Genomic DNA, 25336 nt, shown 5'->3' on the forward strand with positions numbered 1-25336 from the left:
ATTCTCCCAAGAAGGAGAGTATTCCATTAGTCAGAGCAATAAGCTTTTAACATTCTGAATATTAACAGGCCTCTAAACACACAGTAAAAAAAGCTTGTAGATGTAAAGTTTATTGTAAATAGCTAATTTAATGCACCAATATCTATTTAAATGGTTTGATAGGTTGTCAGAACTAAAAAAAAAAAAACTTAAGTTGGGTAGTTAAAATAAGTGCAAACCTTTTTCTGGACCCACGGAAGATCACTAAAGTTAGCCTCTCTTAGCAGTTTACACACAATAACTGCACTCACTCTACGTAGAGGCTCTAATAATGTGCATAATGTTGGCCATACACATGAGTTCTCAAACCCATGATGTGTTGATCCAATGTGTAAGTCACTGCCAGAGGATTCTGACAGCAGATTATTCTGCTTTCCCCAGTGAAATAAACTTGCATGCCCAACCAAGCATGCATATTTATGGCAGAAGAAACAGCTTGGAGGAACAAGCTTTCTTGAGGCTTGTTCCCACGGCTGTTGTACTCCGGTAGATGTAGCTCTGTCAGCCAGTCCTATACGACAGGAGTTGAGTGGGAAAAATAAATAAATAGTATATTTCCTATTTTTCTCTCTGAAAAACTCGAGGAAAACACCGGATATACCCTATTCAAGTCAATGGGAGTCCTTCAACCCCTTGGGGACGGAGCCCATTATGGCCCTAAGGACAGGAGCATATTTTTTGCAAATCTGACCACTGTCACTTTAAGCATTAATAACTCTGGGATGCTTTTACTTATGAATTTGATTCAGAGATTGCTTTTTCGTGACATATTCTACTTTACGGTAGTGGTAAATTTCCATCGATATTTGCATCATTTCTTTGTGAAAAATGCAAAAATTTTATGAAAAATTTGAAAATTTCGCATTTTTCTAACTTTGAAGCTCTCTGCTTATAAGGAAAATAGACATTCCAAATAAATTATATATATTGATTCACATATACAATATGTCTACTTTATATTTGCATCATAAAGTTAACATGTTTTTACTTTTGGAAGACATCAGAGGGCTTCAAAGTTCAGCAGCAATTTTGCAATTTTTCACAAAATTTTCAAAATCTGTATTTTTCAGGGACCAGTTTAGGTTTGAAGTGGATTTGAAGGGTCTTTATATTAGAAATACCCCATAAATGACCCCATTATAAAAACTGAACCCCTCAAAGTATTCAAAATGACATTCAGTGTGTTAACCCTTTAGGTGTTTCACAGGAATAGCAGCAAAGTGAAGGAGAAAATTCAAAATCTTCATTTTTTACACTCACATGTTCTTGTAGACCCAGTTTGGGAATTTTTACAAGGGGTAAAAGGAGAAAAATCCTCTCAAAATTTGTAACCCAATTTCTCTCGAGTAAGGAAATACCTCATATGTGTATGTCAAGTGTTCGGCGGGCGCAGTAGAGGGCTCAGAAGGGAAGGAGCGATAATTGGATTTTGGAGGGTGAGTTTTTTTTTAATGGTTTTTTGGGGGCATGTCACATTTAGGAAGCCACTATGGTGCCAGGTCAGCCAAAAAAAAAACAAAAAAAACACATGGCACACTTATGGAAACTACAACCCTCATGGAACGCAACAAGGGGTACGGTGAGCCTTAACACCCCACAGGTGTTTGACAACTTTTTGTTAAAGTTGGATGTGTAAATGAATAAACATTTTTTTTCCACTAAAATGCTGGTTTTCCCCCAAATTTTACTTTTTTACAAGGGTTAATAGGAGAAAATGCCCCCACAAAATTTGTAACCCCATTTCTTCTGAGTATGGAAATACCCCATGTGTGGATGTCAAGTGTACCGCGAGCGTACTACAATGCTCAGAAGAGAAGGAGCGCCATTGAGCTTTTAGAGAGAGAATTTGTTTGGAATGGAAGTCGGGGGCCATGTGCATTTACAAAGTCCCCCGTGGTGCCAGAACAGTGGACCCCCCCCCCTCACGTGACCCCATTTTGGAAACTACTCCCCTCACAGAGTTTAATAAGGGGTGCAGTGAGCATTTACACCCTACTGGCGTTTGACAGATCTTTGGAACAGTGGGCTGTGCAAACGAAAAATAAATTTTTCATTTTCACGGACCACTGTTCAAAAATCTGGCAGACACCTGTGGGGCGTAAATGCTCACTGTACCCCCTTATGACATTCTGTCAGGGGTGTAGTTTCTAAAATGGGGTCACATGCGGGGGAGGTTTCTTGTTCTGGCACTATGGGGGCTTTGTAAACACACGTGGCCTTCAATTCCGGAAAATTTTTCTCTCAGAAAGCCCAATGGCGCTCTTCTTCTGAGCATTGTAGTTCGCCCGTAGAGCACTTTACATCCACATATGGGGTATTTATATATTCAGAAGAAATGGGGTTGCAAATTTTGGGGGGCCCTTTTCCTATTTTCCCTTGTGAAAATGAAAATCTTTGGGTAACACCAGCATTTCAGTGAATTTTTTTTATATTTTCCCATTCAACTTTAATGAAAATTAGTCAAACACCTGTGGGGTGTTAAAGTTCACTATACCCCTTGTTACATTCCGTGAGGGGTGTAGTTTCCAAAATGGGGTCACATGTGGGTATTTTTTTGTTTTTGTGTTTATGTCAGAACCGCTGTACAATCAGCCACCCATGAATCACCAATTTAGGCCTCAAATGTACATAGTGCGCTCTCACTCCTGAGCCTTGTTATGTGCCCGCAGAGCATTTTACGCCCACAAATGGGGTATTTCCATACTCAGGAGAAATTGCGTTACAAATTTTGGGGGTCTTTTTTTGCTTTTATCTCTTATGAAAATAAAAAGTAAAGGGCAACACCAGCATGTTAGTGTAAAAAAAAATGTTTTTACACTAACAGGCTGGTGTAGACCCCAACTTTTCCTTTTCATAAGGGGTAAAAGGAGAAAAAGACCCCAAAATTTGTAGTGTAATTTCTCCTGAGTACGCAAATACCCCATATGTGGCCCTAAACTGTTTCCTTGAAATACGACAGGGCTCCGAAGTGAGAGAGCGCCATGCGCATTTGAGGACTAAATTAGGGATTGCATAGGGGTGGACATTGGGGATCACTGGTGTAGAACACCCCTAACAGTGTGCCTCCAGCTGTTGCTAAACTCCCAGCATGCCTGGACAGCCAGTTGCTGTTTGGAAATGCTGGGAGTTGTTGTTTTGCAACAGCTGGAGGCTCCGTTTTGGAAACACTGCTGTACAATACGTTTTTCATTTTTATTGGGGTGGGGGGGCAGTGTAAGGGGTGTATATGAAGTGTTTTACCCTTTATTATGTGTTAGTGTAGTGCAGTGTTTTTAGGGTACATTCGCACTGGCAGAGGTTTACAGTGAGCTTACAGCTACTAGTTTGAGCTGCGGCGAACTGACCAGAGCAGCATATGTTTGCTATGGGGGATTTTCTTCTACTCTGGACAGTTCTTAAAATGGTCAGAGATGTCAGCAGAGAGCACTGTGCTCGTGATTCAGCAGAGAGCTCTGTGTTTCAAAAAGAAAATAATTTCCTCTGTAGTATTCAGCAGCTAATAAGTACTGGAAGGATTAGTAATTTGCAAATCTGTTTAAATTTAAGTTTTCCACTAGAGTACCCCTTTAAGATGTAATTTCAGGTGACTTTTCAGGATATTTTGCTTAATCATCCTGGTAGGACATTCAGGAGTTAGGCAAATCTGGGTATAATGTTGGCACTGAGCATTAAAAACTGTGGAACGTACTAAGCCTAATAATGTTTATAAATATACTCCGGGTCTTATTAGGTGTGGTGGAAACAGATGATGTAGTATGATTTTACATGGCTGTCAAACTTTCTATTCCAATAAGGCACATGAAACCTTTTAGTTGTGAGAGCATGTATGCAGTTTATTTGAATGTAGTTGCAATCTTCAGGATATGGGCCACACTATTCAGGCAGTGCAGGCCAGCATGACCAAACACCCTTCCAATATCAGGAACTGATATCTATGGTACAGCATTTCTTAACATTTTTATGTGGAGCATGAAAGGAATTTGGATTGTTTAACATTTATTATATTAGAAACTATCTGTGAAGATGCTGTGTAATTATGCATGTTCAAGTGTTTTTTTCTGTTTTTATTCATTCATTTTTATTCATTCATTTTATTCATTATTCATTAACTTAGTTTTTACATGCTTGATGAAGGACGGACCGAGAAGCACCTTGCAGGAGTTCTAATAATTTCAGCACCATATACATTCTGCAGAATGGTGGATTAGGGTTTCTTCTAGCAGATAAAAGAGCTTTCCAACCAGCGGTTATTGATCACGATTGTTATGTGCTATCCAGTGTTGTGTCTGGCTTTGCACAACTATTTGGTAAACCACATTCTCCAGCGGGGAACACTAAGATCTCTACACATTGGAGTGCCCTCTTTGCATTTTTTAGGATATTAGCGCTTTAACCCCTTAAGGACGCAGGACGTATATTTACGTCCTGCGCCGGCTCCCGCGATATGGAGCGGGATCGCGCCGCGATCCTGCATCATATCACGTCGGTCCCGGCGCTCATCAACGGCCGGGACCCGCGGCTAATACCCCACATTGCCGATCGCGGCGATGTGCGGTATTAACCCTTTAGAAGCGGCGGTCAAAGCTGACCGCCGCTTCTAAAGTGAAACTGAAAGTGACCCGGCTGCTCAGTCGGGCTGTTCGGGACCGCCGCGGTGAAATCGCAACGTCCCGAACCGCTGACCGGACACCGGGAGGGCCCTTACCTGCCTCCTCCGTGTCCGATCGACGAATGACTGCTCCGTGCCTGAGATCCAGGCAGGAGCAGTCAAGCGCCGATAATGCTGATCACAGGCGTGTTAATACACGCCAGTGATCAGCATAGAAGATCAGTGTGTGCAGTGTTATAGGTCCCTATGGGACCTATAACACTGCAAAAAAAATGTAAAAAAAAAGTGTTAAGGTAATTTAACCCCTTCCCTAATAAAAGTTTGAATCACCCCCCTTTTCCCATAAAAAAAATAAAACAGTGTAAAAAAATAAATAAATAAACATATGTGGTATCGCCGTGTGCGTAAATGTCCGAACTATAAAAATATATTGTTAATTAAACTGCACGGTCAATGGCGTACGCGCAAAAAAGTTCCTAAGTCCAAAAAAGCGTATCTTGGTCACTTTTTATACCATTAAAAAAATGAATAAAAAGTGATCAAAAAGTCCGATCAAAACAAAAATCATACCAATAAAAACTTCAGATCACGGCGCAAAAAATGAGTCCTCATACCGCCCTGTACATGGAAAAATAAAAAAGTGATAGGGGTCAGAAGATGACATTTTTAAACGTATAAATTTTCCTGCATGTAGTTATGATTTTTTCCAGAAGTGCGACAAAATCAAACCTATATAAGTAGGGTATCATTTTAACCGTATGGACCTACAGAATAATGATAAGGTGTAATTTTTACCGAAATATGCACTGCGTAGAAACGGAAGCCCCCAAAAGTTACAAAATGGCGTTTTTTTCTTCGATTTTGTCGCACAATTATTTTTTTTCCGTTTCGCCGTGCATTTTTGGGTAAAATGACTAATGTCACTGCAAAGTAGAATTGGCGATGCAAAAAATAAGCCATAATATGGATTTTTAGGTGGAAAATTGAAAGGGTTATGATTTTTAAAAGGTAAGGAGAAAAAACGAAAGTGCAAAAACGGAAAAACCCTGAGTCCTTAAGGGGTTAAGGTTTGTGTCTAAAAAAACATAATATAGCCTGATAGAAACATAGAAGATTGACAGCAGAGAAAGACCACACAATCCACCCAGTCAGCTATAATGTCTATCCTAAGATATCCCAGACATGCTTACATTCACTTACTGTGGATATACCAACCACATATGCTGGAATTTGTTTTTTCCCCCAAGCATCAACTACTACTTTCAGTAAAATAATATTTTTGACTTTACTTATTCCTCTGAAACTTCTCTCTAACATACCCACCACCACTTTCTTCTCTTTTTCACAAACTACACAGATTTAGCCAAGTCATTCCTTAGATGTTTTATGTTTAAGACTTTTTTGCTGTGCATTTTTGACCATTTTTGTAGCACATCTTTGGACCAATTTTATTTTATCAATATCTTTTTGTGAGGTCTGCAGAACTGAACACTGTACTCTGCATGAGGTCCCACTATACACTTGGATTACAACCTCTCTGTTCTTATTAACTATACCCCTAACTATACAGACAATCATTCCACTTGCTCCTTGAGGTTGGTCAGAAATAATCATAAGTCCTTCTCTTATGAAGTCCCTCATTACAAAAAGAACTTCATAAAACATTTCAATTGTCAATTAAAAACATGTAACAAACTGCTAGCTTTTACTTACCTAATCCAGTAAGTCCCAAACCTGCTGTAAGGATATCAAGTCCATGATAAGGCATTGGACAAGATAACGTAGACTGGCTTGTAATGGCTACTCCACTGCTGTCAAGTCCAAGAAGGCACTTTCGGGCTTCATACATATTTAAGGCATTTCGTTCCACACTTTTAACAATCACTGACTGAAACAGAGAAAATTAAAAATATAGAAGAAATAAGTTGAGATAACATTAATAGTTCTCCATTTCTGGTCAAGACCAAATCTCATCATACCAGCAAAAAACAACTTAAAGAACATGCTCTATTTCAACATTACAAATTTTAACATTTCTTAAGCCCTAATAATTTTCACAAGATCCCTGCAATTTACCAGTACTTTTTCTCAGTGCCAGATTATACAACCCTGGACAAGAAATTACAGCCAACCCTTGTTTAAATGAAGGATGATATCCCAGACAGGAGCTTGACTTCTGTAAAAGATGACGGCTATGAATGCATGCAATATTTACAAGTAATGATACCCTGATAAACTAAACAAATGGCAGAAATCCCAAAAGGGAAATAGAAATGGAAGCCAGAAATGCTTAGAAACAGGTGAAACTATTCTTTGAATCATCATTGAAAAATAAGAAAAAAACTTACTTTACTTGGCTGCTTTGGCTTTGGTTTTATGCTGATGAAGACATCTAACTGCTCCATGAGGTGATTTATATTCTGTGGCTCTACATCAATCTCTTCTTTCATGTCAAACATCAAAACTAGTGGGAGACAACCCTGTAAGAGAGATTGAAATCATTAAAATATATTTAAAAAGGATCAGCTTTTACTACTAAAGAGGGAAGAAGTCAATTCAGATGAGAAGACTATGCAAGAGAACTGCAAGTGAAAGATAAAGATTATATAGAGACCATTGTACAATAAATAGATGGACAACTAGTAATTTTGGTTGGAATTAAACTCTGCATATATACTTAGGGTTTGACAATGCCAGTGTTTGTATATGTAATCTCAGCAAGAAATCTTACCATGAGATACTGTCTGGCCAGGCAGACCGATTCAATGGTGCCTTGGAGGTAGACTGTGGACTTCTTCAGAGGGTTATTGGGATCTGGGAAATGAATTTGGGCACCAGTTCGTTGCATAATGTGTTTGATGTTGCCACCATTTCTCCCCATCATAAACAGGTGATGTTGAGCAGCTATATCCAATTGTGTGCTGACAGGTATAGCATTGGCAAGACTACCTGCAAGATGTTCCAGCAAAAGGGCAGTGCCTTCCTATCAAAGACAACATTAGCGACACCGTTAAAACTACCATGCAATGCAGACTATGACCATTTTCCAAAAATGTTTGGTAATAGACAGACAGTTACGGAAGCAAATATTTTTTGGTAAAGTAATTGAACGCAACCAGGAACATTTGTTAAAAGTAAATATATTATGTGAACACATCAAATATTTGTAGCAACTTTTCTTTTAAATCGCTGATATTACTAATGAGGATTAACATGACAACTCTATAGAAGATGGGTTGCCCTGTAAATAGCTATTTAAAATGGGACATGACGTAAATAAACAGGTATACAATTTTTTGTACACCAGCAACAGACCAGATGCATTTATTTATACTGGTCTCTGACACATGAAAACTAACAATTGTACAAAGTCACACTTTTGGCTTCAGTTAGATTGTAGCCTAATTCCTATATAAAAATGTCCTTACTGATCTAACAAAACCCCGAGCTATATGCACAATTTAAATTTTGTCTTCAAATATTCCCTGCCCCAACGACTTTTAAAGGAAATCATTCAGCTGCACTTTATTTTCCAAAACTGCAGACATTGCTAGATAGTTTTTCGGACAAATCAACATATGGTACCTTTCATATAGTAGTCTGTGCTTCAAGAACATAGAGAAATGTTTTTATTCTCTGGTGTTTTCAAACCCCATCATGCCCCCTCCCATAGACATGAATGGAGGGGGCGTGGCGCGACGTCACCTCCCCAGTCCCGGAAACCTGGAGGTTTCCAAAACTGGAGACGCAGCTCCTGCATACAATGCGGGTGCTGCAGGGAGATCGCGGGGGTCCCAGCGGCGGGCCCCCTGTGATCAGACATCTTATCCCCTATCCTTTGGATAGGGGATAAAATGTTTTTGCCCGGAATACCCCTTTAAGCAATGCTTCCTCAATGCTTTACACAGAAGCCCTGACTTTTCAGATTGAACAAGAATAAAATTCTATCACTGCACAAAATCTCCTAAACTACAATATCAGAGGATATTTCAACAACATCTAAGAAAAATTAGGATTGCGTTGTTCCTTATTCCCAGACATACTTAGACTGACCATATGTAAAATTGTCCAATAAATCCCAGTAAAAATATTTGTATGGGTGTATTTACACATAAAGGAATGTGTATGATCATTTACATTTTGGAGCTTTTACCAATAAAACTTGCTGCATAAACACGAATGCTGAATTCCAGAATCAAAGCTAGAATTCCATGCAACACAAATGGATTTCTATGTATTTGTAAAAATGAGAGCTTCAACATCTGTTCCATCTTTGGGTAATTACATAGCTTGAGACCAGGTTGAATCCCTCTGTAAACAATACAGTTTACATAGTATCTATGCTTTTACATAGTCCAAAGAACATAACTGCTACATGCATTTATTGGATGAGAAGGCATTAAAGTGCTTGTATTACTAACTTTGCTGGAAAAAAAGGTGTACATAATCCAAAGTGAAAATTCACTGGAGACCTCCCAGTACTTCTGATGGAGGCTGAATTTGAGCAGGGAGAAAAATAAGTGAAGGAATTTCATATGAGGTAGAAGATGTGTCTGCATCTGGAATGTATACAAGGTTCATGGCTAAACTGGAAACAACTGCTTGTAACCTGAAAAAGCTGAAACTCTATTTTTCACTACATAGGTAACATAATACAAATAAAGGCAAGATGCATCTATTGGCATTATTGTACCAGTTCCCACACAATGAATAATACGGTCACACTATCTAAAAAATGTATACACATTCTGAACTGCAGTTGTTAAGGTGAACTGTGAATACATCTCTGGAATAGGGGGAAAAAATATATGTAATGCACTCAATATATTATATATACGGTATATATATATATATATATATATATATATATATATATATATACATACACACATTAAAAAATCTAAATCTAAATCGGACCCCCATAAACCGCCTTTGAAAATCCAGTGAGTGAGGCACAAAACTACACAACCCATGAGCCCCTGTGCTTGTTTCAGAGAGTGAGCAATGAATATAGATAAGGCTACTTTCACACTGCTGTTTGTCTCCAGCAGTGTGAAGCCTGCGATCGCGAATAGTGGGAGAAAAATTTTTGCTCGCACAAGTTTTTCTCCCGCTACTTGCCACTAAAAAAAAAAAAAAAAATAACAGGTCCGTCAGGACCCCATCAGAGTGTATGGGGTCCATCGGGACCAGTCGGCACCTGTTGTGACCGTCAGGTAACTGGTCTACTATAGAAGCTAATCATCATGAGTGACAAGATCTACTGGACTTCCTGCATGGAGGAAAAGCTAAGAGAAATAGGGTATGTGCTCAGCAAAGATTACACTATACATTGCAAAGTTATATAACTTTAACAAGTGCAGCTATATAAAGGTAATTTCATTTGGCTGGAGTTCTCCTTTAAGGATGACATGAAAATGCAATGAGGCAAAGTTCCCTTTAAATATGCCTAAAAAAAAAAAAAAAGCTAAAGTGGAAAAGAAATCCACCAGACGTGGGTTCCACTGAATCAGCACATTAACATGACAGAGCATTTAGAACTCTTTAAATGCTAGGAGATTCATTTCATTAAAGCTGTGATGCCATGTGTAGGGTTTAGTATTGAAACAAGAGCATGCATCAATATATGACATTGAAATGAACTCTCCCTACGGTTTTCACAAATTCTTTTTTCAGGGTGAGCTGTTTCGCAGCTGGAAAAACATAAGCATGATTGCAGAATGAACCTGGCTGCTTATGGAGGGGCCTGATTTGTATAAAAGACATCGGGTAAAGCAGTCTAACAAATGGGTAGGAGAGGATTACCTTAACAGCACTGGTGTTATTCTGGGACCCTCTTACGATTACGGTAGCACCGTATACTCTGGAGCGTTGCTTAAATGAAACTGTAATGTTGTAGGTTTGGGAGATGTGCTGGATTGTGGGAGAGTTTGGATCGGGAATAGGCTGAAGAATACCAGCTATGGGCAGATCAAACATTAACACCAACGGCAGCAACTCCTGTCAGAGAGAAAAAAATATATAGTATATGCACAAAATATGTTCATACAGCAGAAACCACTATGTTAGAGGTAGAGTCACACTGTACTGGGGAAGATAGAGGGGGGCTTACACAAATGTGTCAAGTAAATATGACCAATAACTGAAGGAAATCACCAGTGAAGATTATGCATTTTTTCATGGAGGGCATTTTTTTGCCCTTTTTAGGTACAGAATCTTAAAGGCAACAATATAAAGCATTCAACTGCAAAGCAAACATAGATGGTATAAATTAGGAATATTTTTTATAGTACAATAAAATTCCTTTAGGCCATTATGTAGGACAAGCAAAAGGCAGAATTAGCCAATTGTGTTCTCTAAAGGTCTCAAGGAAAGAATACAAATATTACCTTTCCATGTAGATGTCTTTTCCTTTATATGCAAAAAACAAACAAAAAAAAAACACTTTTATAAGCCATTAAAGCCTCAACGTGGTATGGCCAGGGTCCAGAGTGCCCTTTGACTGCAACACCTCTCCACTCTAAATCCCTGCCCTGCCCCTGTGTGACAGACAGCTGGTGCTCTGCTTACAGCACTGAGGTGTGTCATGGTTTCAGAACGCAAGGCATGGGCGGTGAGTCAATGTAGACCCTGCTGATCTTGGCAAACACACCGCACATGCGCCACAAGTGACAGAGCTTGCTGAAGGCAAGCAATACTTGTCTATCACAAAGGTAGAAGGGGGGGGGGGGGATTACAGAGGAGAGGCGTCGCAGCCCAAGGGCACTCTCGACCCTGGGTTACACCTCTGAAACTTCAGTAGCCTTACAAGGGAATTTTTTCATTGATTAATGGAAGTAATGTGGAATCCTTTGCTTGAGTCCATTATAACACTGTCAGCGGTGTGGAAGAGAATTTCCAGGTGACATACTTAATATGAACTTTAATATATATGGAAGTTGCAACAAAGTTGTAAATGCCCTATGAGAGGATACCTCCATTAATAGGGTGATAAAAATGAACTTCAGCTCCCAATTGTAGTTAGCCAGTAAAGGCGCAATTTCTTCCACTGATGGTAATGACATTTGTTTTCAGTAGGGTAGGTACTGTCAACTGTGTCTTTGATTTCCAAAGTAGTGGTATAATATATCAAGCAATGTTGGCTAGTAAAATAGTGAAAATATACAAACCTAAAAACTAAATTGCTAAAAACCCTAGTGCAGGCTTTAAAAGTTATTTTTCTTATTTCCTAATGACTACATGAACGAGTGGGTGAGGTGTAAAAGACGTGTCCAAGAATGTTAGATGGGACATAAATGCCAGATCTAAAGCAAATAATCTTTCAATACTTCTGCCTGTGTGTGTACTTTAGCAGTCATCAGGCGATCAGTAATAAATGATGAATGGAATAACTGCATGCAGAAAGGTGGTTTAGTCTGAACTATAAAACGTCTCAAACACTGATGAGTTGAAAACCACAAAGAAATGGAGGAAATCTGAAATATGTCACTTAAACAGCCAAACCATTATGGAAGATTTTTTTTCTCCCCCAAAACAGCACAATAGTATTTACCAAGCCAAGAATAAAAAATATAATCACTGTTAAAGGGTATCTGTGCACTGAACCAGCATGGTCTGCTTTAAATCAGACTACTGGAAAATCTAATAGTTACTGTAAATGCCAGGAAAAATACAAAAAAAGATCTTAAAAGAGTGACAAACTGAAAAACACAGCCATTAAAGTGGAATAAGTACAATAAAGCTTAGATCGTTATAATTCTGCAAAATAAAATGATGCATCCTATAGAACGGGACTTTAGAGCATGCCTTTCCTATTGTCCTACATCTGATATTTGCCTCTAGAACTTTTTGAAGTTTTGTAATTAAAACACTGTAAATGCAATAGGTCAAACATTAAAATCTTTGAAGGGTGACTATGCAGTAGTTCAAACTTGTTTTGCACTAACAAAAAAAAATGTAGGAAAGTACAACACTAAAGAATAGACAAAGGAGGGGATGCAGATGCAGTACATAACCATCTGTCTGAGAGGCAGATCTGACCTGCAGAGAGCACAAAACTCTACTCCTATATCACAAGGTCAAAACGGCAGGACAGATAAAGAAGTATCCTCATGAAAAACGTTAAATATCTTAAGTATGCCAGCTGAAATTTAACTTCAACCTGTGCTATAAGTAGAAAGAACTTTGTTCCACATGTGTTAACACTGATGTAACAGATGCATTTTGTGTCTGTGTTATGACCACAAGTCCGTCTGTCTGCTGTCTGATGACCTGACATATGACATAACCATGACTTCATTCTATCTCCATTGTGCATGTTATAATTGACAAACAGAGCCACAGAAAATCTAGCTGGTAATGTGGCCTAATGGCCTTTTTACACAGGCTAAAGGGAGGCAGATTCATCACCGTAGGCTGTACACAGACTAATGTGTGGCAAATAGTGATAGAATTAAGTTGTTGCACAAATGATGCAATCAGCCGATGAACAAGTGTGTGTTCATTCATCTGATCACTAGCCCTTTTACATTCCTAGTAATGCTCATTTCCCCAATAATAAGCCAGTCTAAAAGGGCCTTAAAAGAGGACCTTTGGTCACTTTGAAAGAACAAACAAAAGGCAGTAACCTGTATATAGCTTGTGGGGCTTATCCCATACCACTTGATTTATAATATGGACTGTGTTCTGTGTGGAGATTGTAATGGGGGCATGCATATTTAAAGAATAGGGCGTGGCTTAACACAGACAGCATGATCTCCTGAGTGTGGCCATGCACACACCCCATGGAATACTGCACACACTTAAAGGGGTACTCTGGCGCTAAACATTGTATCCCCTATCAAAAGGATAGGGAATAAGATGTAAGATTGCAGGGATCCTGCCGCTGGGGACCCCCACGATCTCTCCTGCAGCACCCACGTTTTTCAGCTGCACAGAGCGAGGATCGCTCTGTGGCTGATAACGGGCGGTGCAGGGGATGGAATATCGTGACATCACTACTCCGCCCCCTCGTGATGTCACATCCTGCCCCCTCAATGCAATTCTATGGGAGGGGGCGTGGCGGCCTGTACAGCTGAATAACAGGGGTGCTGGAGGAGTCACAGTGGTCTCAGCGGCGGGATCCCCACGATCTAACATCTTATCCCCTATACTTTTGATAGGGGATAAGATGTTTAGTGGTGGAGTACCCTTTAAGGTCCCTGCCACTAACGGATTGCCTTAACAGTAAGTGGGGACAACAAAACACTATAATTCAGAAACATGGGGTGCAATCACTAAGCTGTAAACAGATAAATGATCAGCCCTCCATAGATATGTACAGGTTACAGCCACTCTCTTTCAGAGTGGCAATAGGTCCTCTCTAAGATAACAAGCAAAAAAAGTATAGGAAAGAAGTGTTGTCAGACATGATACAATTAATAAAATAGGCTTTCATAAAGACCTGCTAGTAATGCTGTTTAAATAATTATTTGCAATCTAAAACTAGTTATATTGCTTAATAAAGTCCTGCCTAGAGCATGAAGAGGTTTTGTATTGTACAGTATACCAGCTGACAGAAAAAGGAAAACTTACACGTATTCTTACTCTTGCAGACTCTACTCCAGCAGGCTGCCCAGCAATTGACACCTGCAATGGAAGATTAAATTGTCATGGAAATACCAATATAAAGACAGTCATCTGAAAAAAAAAAAATAATAATAATAAAAAAATCTTCACTAAGTGTTTGGCCAACGTACACAACAAAACCTGTGTCTTCCTTTTTTTCTTTCAGTTACGGCAAAACATTTTTAATACTTGAACATGCAGATATATGAAAAAAATAAATAAAAAAGAACAGGGGTGCAAAATAAAGCACATACTAATACAGTTGCCTTTACAAATATTTGTTAGTCATTCTAAGAGGTCCCTGAATCCCAGCGTTGTTTTTAATAAGATGTCACGATTGAAGGTATCATGTTTCTCTACCTGGCAGTCGGACGGATGAGTCTGATTTTGGTGAACATCAGGAGAATATTACCAGCCTGACTGCATTGTGTCAACTTTAAAGTTTGGCGCAGGATAAATAACGTTATGAGTTTTTTTTCCCCCAGGGGTTGACCTTAGCCAGTTTCAGTAAAGAGAAATCTTAATGCTTTTGACTGTGTGGGAACTTTCTGGGTTTGGCCCTTTTCTGTTCCAGTAGGACGGTGCCCTAATGTACAAACCAAAATCCATAATGTCATTGCTTGAGGAGTTTAATTTGGAGAAAATGTATTCTCCCACACAGAATCCTGATCTCAACCCCATGCAACACCATTGGGAAGAACTAGAACAGAGACTGCGACCCAGGCTCTCTCAAACAACGTTCATATCAGTACTCAAAAAAGCTCTTCAGGATGAATGGACAAATATTCCCACAAATCTCTCCACAATCCTGAAGAAAGTCTTCCTAGAAAAGTTAAAGCTGTTATAAGTGCAAAGTGTGTGTGGGAGGTGGGGGGACAAACTCCATATTAACGCATATGGCTTTAGAATGGGATGTCCTACAAGCTCTTGTAGGTGTAAAGTGTAGGCGTCACAATACAGGTGTCCATCAAAACAAAAAACATAAAAATTTGATCAAGTCTAGTGTCCTGGGAACTTCTCTCATATGAAGTCACTGCTAACTCGGATGTGTTTTCATTCCAGGAGGGAGGATGTAACCTCTATTTCCAAACGTAAACCGTAATGGGACCACACCTTGTTCTGAGAGAGTTACATCTCACACATGGGATAAGTTATTTTTGATATAATACACCAAAAAAGAAAAATAACCAAAATGTTATGTCTGCAATCAGTGGTAAGTCTTCTGTTTGATGTAATAACAGGTTAGAAAATCTCAGTCTGAATAAAACAAAGTCTAAACTGTGTCTCACACTGCACTACACAACTATTAATCTGCGGTTACATATACATGTTACAAATGTCTGTGGGTATGAAGCATGTTAAACTATAGTACAACCAGAAGACTACTGGCAAAAAGTAACCACGGTTGTGGAAAATATTTCTAAAGTTCAAACATCTACAAAAAGAAAGGCTATAGTAAAAAATGCAGAATTAAACTGTTAAACCAGGTAACGAACACTTTGAGACATACAGACATGCCACTTTTCAGTTTTTGGCATGGAAAATTGGAAAATGCAAGAACCAGACTATATGAAGAAAAAACTCCATGTGGGCATGTGTTGAGGACACATGCCCACATGGAGTTTTTTCTTCATGCTGAATTTTTGTTCTCGTTCATATGAAGTCGTTATCCATGTCCAATTCATGTTGAATTTTTTTCCTTGTTCACATGAAGCTGCTATCTATGTCAATACATGCTGCTTGTATATATATATATATATATATATATATATATATATATATATATATATATATATAGTCCTTTCAAGAGGACATTATTACATTTCTTGTTTTGAGTACTATTGTTTTAACATCTTTTTATTGTATAGGAATTTTGAATATGTTTTATTTTGATAGGTTATGCTGCTTTAATTGTTGTATTAGTGATTTTACTACTAAGGGCTTAACATCACCTGGTATATAACCAGGTGTATGCTACCCGAGTGATATGCCTGATGAAGCTGTGCATGTGCAGAGAAACGTGTTGCATGATTTATACAATAAAGCTACTCACCTGAAGCATCTGTGGCTCCGCTTCTCCTATTCCAGACCGCGCCAGTTGATCCTGTTTGCCTCCGATGTCCTTTCCTATTTGATATTACCTTCTAACAAGATGGCTGCAGTTGGAATCCCTATACTAGGCACTTCCCATTGTTGTGTATGTTACATAACCAACTGTGGTAAGAGGCCATCTTCCATCCCCCCTCCTCCCTGTGCGATTGCTTGGAGTCCTGCACATGAAAGTGCCTTCTCTATTTTCAGACTATATTTGATGGAATCGACCCAAGGATTGTTACTGGTTATGAGGATACAAGTATTACCATCAAAACAGTGAAGAGTCATGTATAAAGTTCTACATAAAAAGAAAATCTTTTCTTGAATATCTATTCAGTTTTTAGAGTCCCTTGACATGGAGTCAGATTATAATAGAATACTAAAATTGTGTTATGACCATAGCGCGCATTGATTTACATAACATTTAGGGCACGAAATATGTAAATCTGGAAAAAAATACAGTGTTCCTATCTTGAGAAATCCTGATGTATATTTAATCATAGATTAATAAACAATATAGAAAGTAACTATATTAAAATTATAATTGGTAATGATCAAAACTGAATTGCAGACTACCTTGTTGCAATTGAATTGACCTATTGTTCAAATTAACAAATATATGTTTTTTGCATAACAAAAAGTACCTGGTTACTTTTCTCTGCTTGATTGTTTCGGTTTGAATCCGGAAAATGTATGTGGCAACCAGTTTCCTCCATTACCTTTTTGATGTTGTTGCCACCTTTACCAATTACATGTGAGTGCTCAGTATGGGACACATCCATTTTCAAAGTAACTCTGTTACTCTAAAAGAAAACAAAAATTAATGATTAATATAAAACTGTATTTATTGCACTTTACAATTTAGCACTGGGGCATTATTTGTCCAGAGAGGTGAAGGGATTAAAGGTACCATTAAATAGTGCCCAAATTTGTCTATGCATTAAAGGGGTACTCCGCCGCTAGACATCTTACCCACTATCCAAAGGATAAGGGATAAGATGTCTGATCCCCACGATCTCTGCTGCGGCACCCCAGTCATCTGGTGCATGAAGCGAACTTCACTCCATGCCTGATGACTAGCGATGAGGTGCAGGAGGCTCGAGACGTCACGGTTACGTCCTCCCTCTCAATGTAAGTCTATGGGAGTGGGTGCCCCTCCCATAGATGGCGCGACATCACGAGGGGGCATGGCTGCGCCAGGTGCTGCAGAGAGATCACAGGGGTCCCAGCAGCGGGACCCCCACAATCAGACATATTATCCCGTTTCCTTTGGAGAAGGGATAAGATGTCTGGGGGTGGAATACCCCTTTAACCCCTTAACGACCACGGACGTATGAGTACATCCCTGTGCCCTGGATCTTAAGGACCAGGGACGTACTCATACGTCCCAGCGAATTTTGCATCCCGCAGCGCGGGCTGCGAAACCGGACACCTGCTGAAATCATTCAGCAGGCGTCCCAGGCAAACGCCGAGGGGGGTCCTGGGACCCCCAAATGTCGACAACCGCCGCAAATCGCAAGTGAATTCACACTTGCGATTCCGGGTCATTACGGGTCTATGGTGACCCGGAATATAAGGGGGATCGCGGGTATCTAAGACACCCACAATCTCCCTGAAGAGATAGGAGTGAGGTGGCAGGGGTGCCACCCCTCCTATCCCTGCTATTGGTGGTCTAGACGCGACCACCAATAGCAGATCGGGGGCGGGGGGGTAAACTTTCGTTTTCCCCGTTCTGCCCACCCACAATAGGCGGGGCAGAACGGGGAAACGACAGAGGACCGGCGCCGCAGTCCACTTATCGATCTGTGGAGGCTGCGGGCGACGATCGGCGTCGGAGATCGGCGGGCGGCGATGTCGTGCAGCAAGCTCCCTGGATTCGACGGAAGCCGGTAAGTTGCCTAGCAACATCTGGAGGGCTGCAGTCCGAGACCACAATATAGTGGTCTCTATACTGTAGCCCTCCAGATCTTGCAAAACTACAACTCCTAGCATGCCCACACAACTGTTTGCTGTCTGGGCATGCTGAGATTTGTAGTTTTGCAGCATCTGGAGGACCACAGTTTGCTGTAGCTCTCCAGATGTTGCAAAACTGAAAATCACGCTCCCTGACGAAGCCCATACGCGAAACGTGCGTTGGGGTGTTGGTGCTTGGTGTTCCTGGCTTGTGGGTATATGACAGGTAGTCTCTTTAGGTATTACTAATTTTGGGTCCCTATTTCTGTCTGTTATACTGCATTGCTGCTCCCTATGTTATACTGATGTATGTTAGATGTTATATCTATATTGTACTATATTATGAGTTTGCAGCCGTGTCAGTTTTATATTGTATATGCTCTCGACTGAATACCTACATTACCCATACCAGATTCACTGGCACTTGTTGTCTCCTGCCTAAGGTTATCCTCTGCCTTTTAATTATTTTTAATTGTTTGTTTTATATTGTCTAATAAAGATTGTCATACTTTTTGAAATAATATTAGTATTGTGGGTCTCTTTGTTTTTGGCTATATATTGGTACCCCAGGGACCTACATACGGCGCTTAATGTTTGCCGTGTTGTTGTTTGGCTAAATTAAAACTGAAAATCCCAGCATGCTGGGAGTTGTAGTTGCGATCCCTCCAGCTGTTGCATAACTACATCTCCCAGTATGCCCTTCGGTGATCAGTACATGCTGGGAGTTGTAGTTTTGCAACAGCTGGAGGCACGCTGGTTGGAAAATATTGAGTTAGATAACAGAACCTAACTGAATGTTTTCCAACCAATGTGTCTCCAGCTGTTGCAAAAGTACAACTCCCAGCATGCACGGTCTGTCAGTACATGCTGGGAGTTGTAGTTTTGAAACAGCTGGAGGTTTGCCCCCCATGTGAACGTACAGGGTACATTCACACGGGCAGGCTTACAGTGAGTTTTCTGCTTCAAGTATGAGCCGTAGCAAATTTTTCGCCGCAGCGCAAACTCCTAGCAGGGAACTCACTGTAAACCTCCGCCAGTGTGAATGTACCCTAAAAACACTACACTACACTACACTAACACATAATAAAGGGTAAAACACAACATATACACCCCTTACACTGTCCCCCCCAATCAAAATGTAAAACGTATTGTACGGCAGTGTTTCCAAAACGGAGCCTCCAGCTGTTGCAAAACAACAACTCCCAGCATTTCTGGACATCCACTGACTGTCCAGGCATGCTGGGAGTTTAGCAACAGCTGGAGGCACCCTGTTTGGGAATCACTGGCATAGAATACTCCTATGTCCACCCCTATGCAATCCCTAATTTAGTCCTCAAATGCGCATGGCGCTCTCTCACTTCGGAGCCCTGTCGTATTTCAAGGAAACAGTTTAGGGCCACATATGGGGTATCTCCGTACGCGGGAGAAATTACACTACAAAATTTGGGGTCTTTTTCTCCTTTTACACCTTAAAAGTTGGGGTCTACACAAGCCTGTTAGTGTAAAAAAATTTTTTTTTGCACTAACATGCTGGTGTTGCCCTTTACTTTTTATTTTCACAAGAGGTAAAAGAAAAAAAAGACCCCCAAAATTTGTAACGCAATTTCTCCTGAGTACGGAAATACCCCATATGTGGGCGTAAAATGCTCTGCGGACGCACAACAAGGCTCAGGAGTGAGAGCACACTATGTACATTTGAAGCCTAAATTGGTGATATGCACAGGGGTGGCTAATTTTACAGCAGTTCTGACATAAACGCAAAAAAATAAATATCGACATGTGACCCCATTTTGGAAACTACACCCCTCACAGAATGTAACAAGGGGTATAGTGAGCATTAAAACCCCACAGGTGTTTGACAAATTTTCGGTAAAGTTGGATGGGAAAATGAAAAAATAAATAAAAAAAATTTCACTAAAATGCTGGTGTTACCCTAAATTTTTCATTTTCACAAGGGAAAATAGAAAAAAGCCCCCCAAAATTTTTAACCCCATTTCTTCTGAGTAAGAAAATACCCCAAATATGGATGTAAAGTGCTCGGCGGGCGAACTACAATGCTCAGAACAGAAGGAGCGCCATTGGGATTTTGAAGAGAAAATGTGTCCGGAATTGAAGGCCACGTGTGTTTACAAAGCCCCCATAGTGCCAGAACAATGGACCCCCCCAACATGTGACCCCATTTTGGAAACTACACCCCTCAGGTAATGTAATAAGGGGTGGAGTGAGCATTTACGCCCCACAGGTGTCTGACAGATTTTTGGAACAGTGGTCCGTGAAAATGATCTGTCAAATGCCAGTGGGGTGTAAATACTCACTGCACCCCTTATTAAATTCTGTGAGGGGTGTAGTTTCCAAAATGGGGTCCACTGTGTGGGGTCCACTGTTCTGGCACCACGGGGGGCTTTGTAAATGCACATGGCCCCCGACTACCATTCCAAACAAATTTACTCTTCAAAAGCTCAATGGCGCTCCTTCTGAGCATTGTAGTTCGACTGCAGGGCACTTGACGTCCACACATGGGGTATTTCCATACTCAGAAGAAATGGAGTTACAAATTTTTTTTATTTTTTTTTTACATATGCAAAAGTTGTGAAACGCCTGTGGGCTATTAAGGCTCACTTTATTCCTTGTTATGTTCCTCAAGGGGTCTAGTTTCCAAAATGGTATGCCATGTGTTTTTTTTTTTTTTGCTGTTCTGGCACCATAGGGGCTTCCTAAATGCAACATGCCCCTCAAAAACCATTTCAGAAAAACGTACTCTCCAAAATCCCCTTGTCGCTCCTTCACCTTCTGAGCCCGCCGAACACTTTACATAGACATATGAGGTATGTGCTTACTCGTGAGAAATTCGGCTACAAATACAAGTATAAATTTTCTCCTTTTATCCCTTGGAAAAGTTCAAAAATTGGGTCTACAAGAACATGCAAGTGTAAAAAATGAAGATTGTGAATTTTCTTCACTTTGCTGCTATTCCTGTGAAACACCTAAAGGGTTAAATAATGTGGTCTTTTATGGGGTATTTCTAATATGAAGACCCTTCAAATCCACTTCAAACCTGAACTGGTCCCTGAAAAATAGTGAGTTTGAAAATTTTGTGAAAAATTGGAAAATTGCTGCTGAACTTTGAAGCCCTCTGCTGTCTTCCAAAAGTAAAAACTTGTCAATTTTATGATGCAAACATAAAGTAGACATAGTGTATATGTGAAAAAAAATGTATTTGGAATATCCATATTCCTTACAAGCAGAGAGCTTCAAAGTTAGAAAAATGCAAAATTTTCAATTTTTTCATCAAATTTTGGGATTTTTCACCAAGAAAGGATGCAAGTTACCACAAGAAATTGCCACCATGTTAAAGTAGAATATGTCACGAAAAAACAATCTCGGAATCAGAATGATAACTAAAAGCATTCCAGAGTTATTAATGTTTTAAGTGACAGTGGTCAGAAGTTCAAAAAACGCTCTGGTCATAAGGTGTAAAATGGCCTGGTCCTTAAGGGATTAAGGACCCAGCCATTTTTTGCACATCTGACCAGCCACTTTATGCATTAATAACTCTTAGATGCTTTTACTTTTCATTCTGATTCGGAGATTGTTTTTTCGTGACATATTCTACTTTATGTTAGTGGTAAAATTTCGTTGATACTTGCATCATTTCTTGGTGAAAAATTCAAAAATTTGATGAAAAATTTGAAAATTTAGCATTTGTTTTTACTTTGAAACTCTCTGCTTATAAAGGAAAATGGACACTACAAATAAATGATATATTGATTCACATACACAATATGTCTACTTTATGATTGCATTTTGGAAGACCTCAGAGGGTTTCAAAGTTCAGCAGCAATTTTCCAATTTAAAAAAAAAAAAAATCTAAATCTGAATTTTTCAGGGACCAATTCAGTTTTGAAGTGGATTTGATGGGCCTTTATTTAGAAATACCCCATAAATGACCCAATTATAAAAACTGCACCCCTAAAAGTATTCAAAATGACATTCAGTAAGTGTGAACCCTCTAGGTGTTTCACAGGAATAGCAGCAAAATGGAGAAAATTCTTGTAGACCCAGTTTGGGGTAAAAGGAGAGAAGTCACCCTATAATTTGTAACCCAATTTCTCTCGAGTAAGGAAATACCTCATATGTGTACGTCAAGTGCTCTGTGGGTGCACTAGAGGGCTCAGAACGGAAAAAGCAACAATGGGTTTTTGGAGAGTGAGTTTTTCTGAAATGGTTTTTGGGGGGCATGTCACATTTAGGAAGCCCCTATGGTGCCAGAACAGCAACAAAAAACCCACATGGCACATTATTTTGGAAACTACACCCCTCAAGGCACATAACAAGGAGTACAGTGAGCCTTAACATGCCACAGGTGTTTGACGACTTTTCGTTAAAGTTGGATGTGTAAATGAATTTTTTTCACTAAAATGCTGGTTTTTCCCCCAATTTTACAGAATATGAGAAAATGTCATTCAAAATTTGTAACCCCACCTGGAAATACCCCATGTGCGGATGTCAAGTGCACTGCGGGTGCACTACAATGCTCAGAAGAGAAGAGTCACATTTGGCTTTTGGAAAGCAAATTTTGCTGAAATGGTTTTTGGGGGGCATGTCACATTAAGGTAGCGCCTATGGTGCCAGAAAATAAAAAGAAAAAAAACACATGGCATACTATTTTGGAAACTGCATCCCTCAAGGAACCTAACAAGGGAACAAGGGGTACAGTGAGCCTTAACACCCCACAGGTGTTTGACGATTTTGACGTTTCAAAAGTCGTATGTGTAAGTGAAAAATGCAGTTATTTCCCCAAATACATTTTTAATGGGGTAATTGGAGAAAATGCCCCCCAAAATTTTTAATACCATTTCTTCTGAGTATGGAAATACACCATGACGTCAAGTACTTTGCTGGCGCACTGCAATGCTCAGAAGAGAAGGAGTACCATTGAGCTTTTTGAGAGAGAATTTGGTTGGAAAAGAAGTTGGGGGGGGGGGGGGCTTGTGCGTTTACAAAGCCCCCCGTGGTGCCAGAACAGTAGACACCCCCCACAGGTGACCCCATTTTGGAAACTACACCCCTCACAGAATTTAATAAGGGGTGCAGTGAGCATTTACACCCCACTGGCATTTGACAGGTCTTTGGAACAGTTGGCTGAGCAAATGAAAAATTAAATTTTTCATTTTCACGGACCACTGTTCCAAATATCTGACAGACACCTGTGGGGCGTAAATGCTCACTGTACCCCTTATAACATTCCATGAGGGTGTAGGTTCCAAAATGATAGCACATTGTGTGTGTGTGGGGGGGGGGGGGGTCCATTGTTCTGGCACTATGGGGGCTTTGTAAACACACATTGGCCTTCAATTCCAGACAAATTTTCCTTCTCTTCTCAACATTGTAGTTCGCCCGCAGAGCACTTTACATCCACATATGGGGTATTTTCTCATTCAAGAAATGGGGTTCCAAATTTTGGGAGGCTTTCTTTTCCTATTTTCCCTTGTGAAAATGAAAAATTTAGGGTAACACTATTTTAGTGAATTTTTTTTTTTTGTTTTCCCATCACACTAACGAAATTTCGTCAAACACCTGTGGGGTGTTAAGGCTCACTATACCCTCTTTGTTACGTTCCATGAGGGGTGTAGTTTCCAAAATGGGGTCACATGTGGGTATTTTTTTTGTGTTTATGTCAAAACCGCTGTAAAAATCAGCCACACCTGTGCAAATCACCAGTTTAGGCCTCAAATGTACATAGTGCGCTCTCACTCCTGAGCCTTGTTGTGCACCCCCAGAGCATTTTACGCCCACATATGGGGTATTTCCGTATTTCAGAGAAATTGAGTTACAAATTTTGGGGGTCTTTCACCTTTTGTAAAAATAAAAAGTTGGGGTCTACACCAGCCTGTTAGTGTAAAAAAATAATTAAAAAAATTTACACTAACAGGCTGGTGTAGACCCCAACTTTTCCTTTTCATAAGCGGTAAAAAGGAGAAAAAGACCCCAAAATTTGTAGTGCAATTTCTCCCGAGTACGGAAATACCCCATATGTGGCCCTAAACAGTTTCCTTGAAATACAACAGGGCTCCGAAGTGAGAGAGCGCCATGCGCATTTGAGGACTAAATTTGGGATTGCATAGGGGTGGACAGTGATTCCCAAAAAGGGTCCCTCCAGCTGTTGCTAAACTCCCAGCATGGCTGTCCGGAAAAGCTGTGAGTTGTTTTGCAACAGCTGGAGGCTCCGTTTTGGAAACCCTTTCGAACGATACGTTTTTCATTTTTATTTGGGACGGACGGACACTGTAAGGGGGTGTATATGTAGTGTTTTACCCTTTATTATGTGTATTAGTGTAGTGTAGTGTTTTTATGGTACATTCACACGGCCGGGGGTTTACGGTGAGTTTGCGCTGCTCAAACTTGGTGCAGGAAACTCACAGTAAACCCGCCCGTAAGAATGTACCCTGCAAACCTCCAGCTGTTGCTAAACTACAACTCCCAGCATGCACTGACAGACCTTGCCTTGTACATTTGCAACAGCTGGAGGCACACTGGTTGGAAAACCTTCAGTTAAGATCTGTTATATAACTCAGTATTTTCCAACCAGTGTGCATCCAGCTGTTGCAAAACTACAACTCCCAGCATATACTGATCGCAGAAGGGCATGCTGGGAGATTTAGTTATCCAACAGCTGGAGGTACGCAACTACAACTCCCAGCATGGCGAAGCAGCAGTTTGCTGTTTGTGCATGCTGAGAGTTGTAGTTTTGCAACATCTGGAGGGTTACAGTTTAGAGACCACCGTATAGTGGTCTCCAAACTGTAGCCCTCCAGATGTTGCTAGGCAACTCACCGGCTTCCGTAGTCTGCACCATGGAGCCAGCCCCACTTCATCGCCGCCCGCTGCTGCCACCGATTGTCGCCTCAGACGCCGCCGTTGGTAAGTGGACCTCCGGCGCCGGTCACAGTACAGTTCCCCCGTTTTGCCCGCACTACTGTGGGTGGGCAGAATGGGGGAACCGAACTTTACCGGCCCCCGATCTGCTATTGGTCG

At 40.3% G+C, this 25336-nt stretch overlaps 1 protein-coding gene across 8 annotated transcripts in view; it reads right to left on the minus strand.

The window, feature by feature from the left end:
- The window catches only part of BICC1 (BicC family RNA binding protein 1), a 272447-nt gene that overhangs the window by 24691 nt on the left and 222420 nt on the right, over window positions 1-25336 (minus strand). For all 8 annotated transcript variants that reach the window (XM_056529937.1, XM_056529940.1, XM_056529936.1 and 5 more), the window contains 6 exons: window positions 16993-17151; window positions 14222-14275; window positions 10454-10648; window positions 7380-7631; window positions 6997-7128; window positions 6362-6536 (listed from right to left, as the gene is read on the minus strand). In XM_056529937.1, the coding sequence (XP_056385912.1) occupies window positions 6362-6536; window positions 6997-7128; window positions 7380-7631; window positions 10454-10648; window positions 14222-14275; window positions 16993-17151 (967 nt within the window). The remainder of the gene's footprint in view (window positions 1-6361; window positions 6537-6996; window positions 7129-7379; window positions 7632-10453; window positions 10649-14221; window positions 14276-16992; window positions 17152-25336) is intronic.

The sequence above is a fragment of the Hyla sarda genome, chromosome 7, assembly GCF_029499605.1.
Source record: "Hyla sarda isolate aHylSar1 chromosome 7, aHylSar1.hap1, whole genome shotgun sequence".
In the NCBI taxonomy this organism is placed as follows: Eukaryota; Metazoa; Chordata; class Amphibia; order Anura; family Hylidae; genus Hyla; species Hyla sarda.